Here is a 7,459-nt window from a genome sequence, read left to right on the forward strand (position 1 = left end):
CTATCTGGAGAGTCTGTAGTTAAACACTCGAGAGAGTAACTGCAGTTCTCTCCTGGGAAAAGGGCGCATGAGGTTAGGGAGCAGGGGGAACGCCTCATCGCCCACGAATACAAAAGGCAGCTTGGTTTCTGTTTGGGGTAGGAGCCCAGCTGGCGGGAGACCAAGTTCCCCCGACAGCATAGACCGCCCCATTTCAGACTCTCTGAACACTCCCCCGTCACTAAACCGCCCCGGCTGCCCAACATCTACGAGAGTGAACTTGTAAGTGGCATCGCAGCTGGCCATGAGTACAGTGCTGTGGAACCCCTTGTAGTTGAAGGTGTCGGAGCCCGCACCGGACGGGGCCTGGATGGCCACGTGCTTGCCATCCAGGGCTCCGACACAGTTTGGGAAGTTCCACAGCCTGCCAAACTCTGCTGCGATCCGCTCCCACTGGGCACTGTCGGGGGCCTAGAACAACAGTTGACCAAGTCTTAGCCAGAATCACACAAACACCACCAAGACATACCAAACACCTCAAATCCAGAAGTGTCATATGTTACACCATTTACAGTTTCTTTTTGTAAGAAGGCATAAGTGCCATGAATACTAAGATGTTTTTTCAAGTGATCCTAGCACAGCACTCATAGTCCGTGTTCCCAAATTGACTCAATCTCACTGTAGGGTAAAGGTTCTGTACCTGGTGTTTGAAAACCTAAACGCGTCCAGCGTTTCTTTATCTGTCTTGTCCCGTGACATGATCTGCTGCAGTAACTCGGATCCATTCGAGTTGGATTTGGGAAACAGCCGTAATGTTGCATTGGTCGCAATTATTTGCAGTTGAGAGTTTACAGGGAGTGTACGCTTTACACAGAGAACGTCAAATCCAAAGTATTCATAAACAGCACAAGCCACGGCATTAATTTCTGGTAAAGAGATGCAGTCATAACTGTCTTTCACTTTACCTTCCTTATTTTATTCACTTCACTTCATCACTGTGGTTGCACAAGAGGTTGTTGTCTGTGTTTGTTGCATCTTCAAGAGTTTTGTGAAGCATTAAGATCACAGCTATGAGATATCGGCTTAAGATAGGGCTTTTGCTGCACAGGGAATTGAAGTTTCTGTATAAATGGTTAATTAGCAAAACCTAGCCTGTGTCTTTGATTTCCTTCTTTAACTCCTAAGTTGACCAGGCACTAGAAGCTACCTGCTCAATCGACTAGTCGTGTGTCTACCTTTTGTCACATGATCATGCTCCCTTCTGTGGCTACGAGCAGAAATAGCGGTCAGAAGACGAAAGGGTGGCGGTTGATTTTTCTGGCAAGCATGTAGCTACCACCATACTGCCAGCTTAGGGGTGGAGGAAGTGTAGTGCAGCACATAACTTGTACGATGGAGCATAAACACCATTGTGCTTCTGTCACTAATGGAGGCTTTTTGTGGGTTCGCTCCTTGTCATCAAAAGTGCCAGTGGTCAGCATTTCTGGGAAACAGAAATAGGGCAGTAATGGCAGCTCGTACTTGGCTACAACTTTGCCCTGCGAGCAGAGAATGCCGCGGGAAGGCTAGAAAAAGAGGCAAGCTGAATTCAAGGAAGTGCACAACGAAGTACAAGTGGCTACAAAATGCAGAACCAGGATCGCTCAAATAACCAGACAAACTATATTAGAACGCTCAGCACTGCTGGCGATGCAATGCGCAGCACACTCCAGACACTTACAAATTTCAGGCAGCATGTTGCAACTATTGCAAGAAATGCAGACACATTGTCAAGGCATGCATCAAGAAGCGGAAGGATACGAAACATTCGCACATAAATCACAGCATCAATCTATAACAGCACCAGGTGCAGACAAGTGTGCCAGAATTGTCATGCACCCTCCCTCACTGGCTACGTCAACACTGTACGAGCTGAACACCGCGCAAATACTACCAATGTGCTCAACTTCACAGCGGACGTATCAGTTGACAACAGGTGCTTGAATTTCAAGGTTGACTTCGGAGCAGCCTGCACACTCATCAGCAAAGTGCGGTTATGTTCTACATGGATGAACAGCCCGCCTCGGCTGGAAACTGAACTGAATGAGCCGACGCTGTGTGACGTTAGGTCCGGACATAACAGCAACACTGACATACTCACCGGGCGGTACAATGGGTCCAGTACATGGTGCAGTGCCCAGCACGTCTCCCGTAGGATGTTGCTTGCTGTCGATCGTCCGATCCTGTAGCACATGGATGCCAGCTGCTGAGAAGACCCATGAGCCAGGCACCTAAAATGTTAAAGTTGTGGGTCACAATGATACATGGGCTATTAGACAAGCAACAGAAACAGTCAATGCTTGGAGCAACAGAGAACAAAAAGAGTGATATAAAAGATGAGTGGGGCTCAAAATAATGTAAATGAGATGTTTGTATGTAGACAGTTAAAGGATGTTCTACCTTTGAAATCTGATGACAGTAGGTTACAATCAGGGTTCCATGCTTTCAGTAAATACCAATAAAACCTTGAAAAATAAACCCAAGTCAGTTTTGTCAAAATCTGGGAAAACTGAAAAACTGATTTCGAGCTGTCCTTGAATTACAAGAGCCCAAGCTTCACGGGAACAAACTTATTATGTACAGCTTTATTTTGTGCTGATCCAGAAGAGGGCTATTAGTAAACTGCCTGCTTCTTTCTCAGGAACCACAGACCTTATTCCATTTCCTTCAATTTTGGTCCTTGGAAGTTTTCAAGTATTCGGGTTGCGTGCATATCTATTCAACATTGTCGTTGAAAAACAACCAATCCGTGGGGACAATAAACCCCAAAAATACACCCCCAATTTGAAAAACAAGAACTCTGAAAACATGGAACCTTTTTTATATTGCAAATAAATTAAGCCAGTGTAGTATAAATGCTAGCCGTAACATACACCGTGCAGTGGTGACACGAGCAAACACCAATGCGATGCTCATTCAAATTGAAACGGGTAGGCATGGGGATTTAGGCCAGGCTCCCTGGATCCCTCAGCATGGACCTTTTGCTCTACCTGCTTGGAGTCATGGTGCATTAACACATTCGGCCACTGATCCCCCACACTAGGAGTCTCCTCACGGAAAAGTTTCAAGATGGCCTTGCACGCCAAGCGCTGATTGGAACGATTAGTGGGTTGCTGAGAGCTAGCAGCCATTGTCTTATTGCACTCATCGAACCCACTCGAATGTGACAGCAAAATGCCAGACGCTTGCGTTCCACCTTTTAAAGCGCTCGACGAGTGCAGTGGAGACAAAGGCTGCCCTTGTCTCCACTGCACTAGTCGAACCCTTTCGAATGCAAGAGCCAAACACCAGACGCCTGCGTTCCACGTTTTCACGCGTTCGACACTGCAGCGGATACAAAGGCCGCGTTTATCTCCACTGCACTCGTGTGTTCGAATGCGAAAGCCAACGGCGTTCGAACGTGTTTGATGAGTGCAGTGCAGACAACGGTTGCTAGCTTTCAGTCTACCCACTAATCGTTTCAATGAGAGCTCTGCGTTTTGAAGTCCCTGCACGCCCTCGTCTCCTCCTTTCCCTCACTTCCTTGGCACACTGTCTTTTCTCTCTTTGTCAGGCATTTTGCATGGCATTAGTCACTTAAAAAAAAAAGTCTCGGGGTTTTACGTGTCACACCAACGACGGGCACCTGGCACGCCCCAGCAGAGCACTGAGGATTAATTTGGACCACCTGGGGATCTTTTGACGTTCAACCGAAAGCTCAATTACACGGCACGCTCTCCGCAATAAGCCTCTGTCAGATTACGGGCACCTGAACTAAGATACGAACCCGTCACCTGGGCATCCATAGCCGGTGCTTTGCCTCGGAGTCAGCGAGGTAGCGATTAGACATTTCAGTACACAGACCGTGGATAACTGAATGTCATGAAGGCATACCCAGAGCGCTTATACATGCCTTGCGCCTGACGTCACGCCGCGATGCCCCGCCCTCATCGCAATTGCTCCGTACCACCGGGGGACCGGAGAACCTACAAAGCGTAGTCGACGGCGTGTTTCGCCCGACCGTGACGTGTTTACGCAGTTTGAGAGCATAGAGTTTTTTTTTTTTTCTGTGTGTGTGTTTGTTGTTTTTCGCACAATTTATAAACAAAAAGTTTTAATCTATTTTTACCAGCGCCTACGGGCTAAATATGCCGTCGCCGGAGGAGCGGATGTTGCCGCTCTGCGGAGATTACTTCGACGAGCTCGTTGGGCCTACGAGAGCGAGATGAGCGAAGAAGTTGGAACTTTGCGAAGGCGAGGATCCCTACGAACTTCACATCGGCGTGGACACGACATTCCACACCGCCTTTTTCCCTAACGTAACTCGCTGAGCCTCGAGCACTGCGACTCGAGGCTGAGCAATCTCCTTCGTCCGTGTAACCGAGCTTCAAACTCGGCGCCCAGTCAGGATTCGTGTCATCGAACAACTTAGAAGGAGGTCCTGTAAAACAAAGAAAAAACGCCATTCGCTGACGCACTCACGTTCGCGAAACTCGGCGCAGCAGACAATGCTGCGCCGAGTTTTACATTCTTGCGACAGCAACCGGGTGAACGCGTCCTGAAAACGGAGAACGGCAAGAAGCATTTCTTATCTGTAACAAAGTGCTCGCTGCACACCTGTGTGTTCCCGTTTGTGACCAAGTCGGCCCTGTTAATCTCCGCAAACCACATGCTCCTTCGCTTCTATGACAGTTCCTGTGTCCGCCGACACTGAGCGAAGATCACCTTCGATAGTTTAAAAAATCTCGCATCCCTGACGGTGTTACGATCACGACGATTGTTGCTCTTAGTCCTGTTTGCACAATTAATAACCACATGCAAACATTCTACGTAGCAAAACCTTCGCTCAGCGAGGCAAACTGACGGCAACTGCAGGGAACTTCCTATGCAGCGATGACGATTTGGTACAGCATAATGGCGACGGCCCTCCAGCATGCAGTTTTAATGACGTAAGTGCAAGGCATGTATATGCACTGGAATGCTGCGAGAGATATAGGATGTATAATAGCTGCTTTACTTTGGCTAAATAAATAGGACTGCCTCGGAATTCCCATACATGTACACTTTTTTATGTTGGCTTATGGCAAGGTTATTTGAGAGGTTCTTCAACTTACCGGATTGTGAACGACAAACGTTCTGCAGGGCTTATGGGCTCCCTGAAGAAAGTCGCCTTTTTCTGCAGAAGAGGCCCCACCAAGGAGAGCAGGTGGTCAAATCTGTAGACAAAGTGGTTATTAATGTTTGTACTCAAAAGCAATTTGTTCAATACTGTGGGAAGCTACTCTTAAGAAGTGAGCCACTGAAATTAACAATTGCAGGAACAGCCTGTAAAACACTATTTTGTAATTTGGTCTTGTCCTCTCGGTACAATGAAATCAAAGCAGACAAACTTGTGCACTTTAGAATTTGTCGAACACAGCTGACAGGAGTCTACTGAAAGTGACCAAAAATGACCTGCCAATGTTGTTTTTTTCTCAATCTTTTCTTCAAAAGTGATCGAACAAAAACTGGTTACATGAACGTAACCCAGCCATAGTGAAGTAATTGCACATGGTCGAAAAAGGTAAAACTCGGGTGTTTTACGAACCAAATCAACGAATTAGATTACATGTTTGGATACATGGTTTTGCGCAAAAAAAAGACGGACGCAAGAGAGAGAAACAAACACGAGCGCACGTTCACCAACTCGCCCAACGACAAACTATTTTACAGTAGATTACATGGCACGCCCCAGTCATGAAACAATTTCGAGCACTTTCTTTCTCGATTACACAGCGGGCACCGCGGGCGGAATTCGAACCCGCCAACTGGCGAATCATAAGCAAAGTGCGGCCCTTTGCCTCAGAGCCACCGAGACGATCAAACATCCAAACGTATCTTTTTTGTGACTGTTTATGTTCAATGAGAGTTAAGTACCCACCTTTGCGGCGTCATGCGGAAGTATCGGAAGAAGTCGCTTCCGTCGTCGAGGCGCATGTCCCGGACAAGCTGGTAAAATTCACCGTGCGTTGCCCGGGACCGGAGCAGAAAGCGAATCCACTCGCGTGGCTCCCTCCGTCGGGAACGCAGGCGCATCGCTGCGGACGCTCGTGCCACAAGTAGCCAGTCCACGTCGTTCCCTGACTCCGCTACATATGCATCAACACACTGCAGGAACAGTGTCCGCAGCACATCACTGCTGCCGGAATCGGGCCAGTCCGGCGGGATCGGGGCCAGGGGTGAGCTACTCGCCGGAGCAGCCATGTTGGGACGAGAAGCGAGCACCGTAGCATCATCCAGTGTTGCCTGACTATGTCGATTGCTAGTGGCTGAAGCCGAGCCCTTTTAGCGTTCTGCTATTGGTTGTCGACGCGACTACGTACGACGCGACTACGTACGACGTGAACAAAATGTTTAGCTGGTCGTAGCAAAACGCAGTGGTTGCTATAGCAACCGTTGTCCTAAGAGGTTGTAAGAGGTTTCAAGAAGTTTTAGTGCACTCGGTCGAAGTAGGTCGCAAGAGTGTGAACGGGCCTTTACTCGTTACTGAAAATAATAACTAGGTACAAGTAATACGTTACTTGTAATGCGTTACGTACAGGTCTGGTTCAGTGCTAGTCGCGTTCCAGGTCAGCAGAAAACAAAAGTGTAGCGCAGTAAGGGCAGCCTGCATTTGGAGGTTTTCGGGATTCCCCGATTTTTATCAAACCGGCTTGGAGGTTAATTTTCGGTGTTTACTGGCATTTACCGAAATCAAGGAACTTTACCCTTACGCCCTCGTGCATACGGGGTGTATATTTTGAAGCCTAATAGATTTGTTTTGAAGAAACACATCGAAAACCACCCTAATGCGGTCTGTGCGGGTGAGTTATACGGCCAGAGGGACATAGTAAAGGGGTTTAATCGTAATGGCCAGTCGGTTAGTTAACTAAAATATGTTACTGTAGAAGTATGATAAGTGGGGCAGGTCGCGAAATTTTGGAAGCGCATTGCATTAATAGCTTGGGAAACTGCTGCATTTCCTCAAACAGAAACTTCATTTTTAGATCGGACTATGGGGCAAAGACAGCTAAGATGACCTCGTGTCGTGTACGACGCGTTCTGGTACTGCATGACTTTCAGCACGTTCTCCTCTTCCCTTAGTGAATAAATTAAGTTGCGAGTCAGCGCTTGTGTGTCGTGCATATGCCTTTTCTCTGTTCTTGACTTCTTACGCGCTGTTCTGTTGATTAGGATAAAATATGGTAATTAAGTTTTTACTTATTGAACATAAACATATGGTTCGGTCATAGAAATTTGCTGAGCGCCATCGAAAACCACTAAATCAGTCAATATTAGAAATATTTGGAGCACGCGGGTAGCACGGTGTAGCGCTGAAGTTACTACTCATGCAGCGTGTTCAACGCTACCGGTGGGTAACGCATCCGCGCGGTATTTTAGTCTCCTACCATCCGCGTTAGTGGTTTTCGGTGGCGCTCTGCAA

General features: G+C 47.6%; 1 protein-coding gene across 1 annotated transcript; it reads right to left on the reverse strand.

The window, feature by feature from the left end:
• Positions 1–6,008, reverse strand: LOC120837112 (protein ALP1-like). The gene is made up of 4 exons (XM_040206302.3): positions 5,918–6,008; positions 5,112–5,213; positions 2,120–2,249; positions 1–450 (listed from the first exon to the last, which is right to left on the reverse strand). The coding sequence occupies exons 1-4, from the start codon at positions 5,971–5,973 to the stop codon at positions 1–3; spliced, it is 738 nt and encodes a 245-aa protein (XP_040062236.3). The 5' UTR covers positions 5,974–6,008.
• Positions 6,009–7,459: the final 1,451 nt, after the last annotated feature.

This window comes from Ixodes scapularis, unplaced genomic scaffold (genome assembly GCF_016920785.2).
Source record: "Ixodes scapularis isolate PalLabHiFi unplaced genomic scaffold, ASM1692078v2 PGA_scaffold0__279_contigs__length_252992795, whole genome shotgun sequence".
NCBI classification, from domain to species: Eukaryota; Metazoa; Arthropoda; class Arachnida; order Ixodida; family Ixodidae; genus Ixodes; species Ixodes scapularis.

Excerpts from the sequence above, each read along its gene's own strand:
- LOC120837112 (XM_040206302.3), bottom strand. The coding sequence starts at position 5,973 with ATGCGCCTCGACGACGGAAGCGACTTCTTCCGATACTTCCGCATGACG. Across the intron at positions 2,250-5,111 it reads CGTTTGTCGTTCACAATCCG|GTGCCTGGCTCATGGGTCTT; the intron begins GTAAGTTGAAGA and ends TTAACATTTTAG. Across the intron at positions 451-2,119 it reads TGGACCCATTGTACCGCCCG|GCCCCCGACAGTGCCCAGTG; the intron begins GTGAGTATGTCA and ends CTGTTGTTCTAG.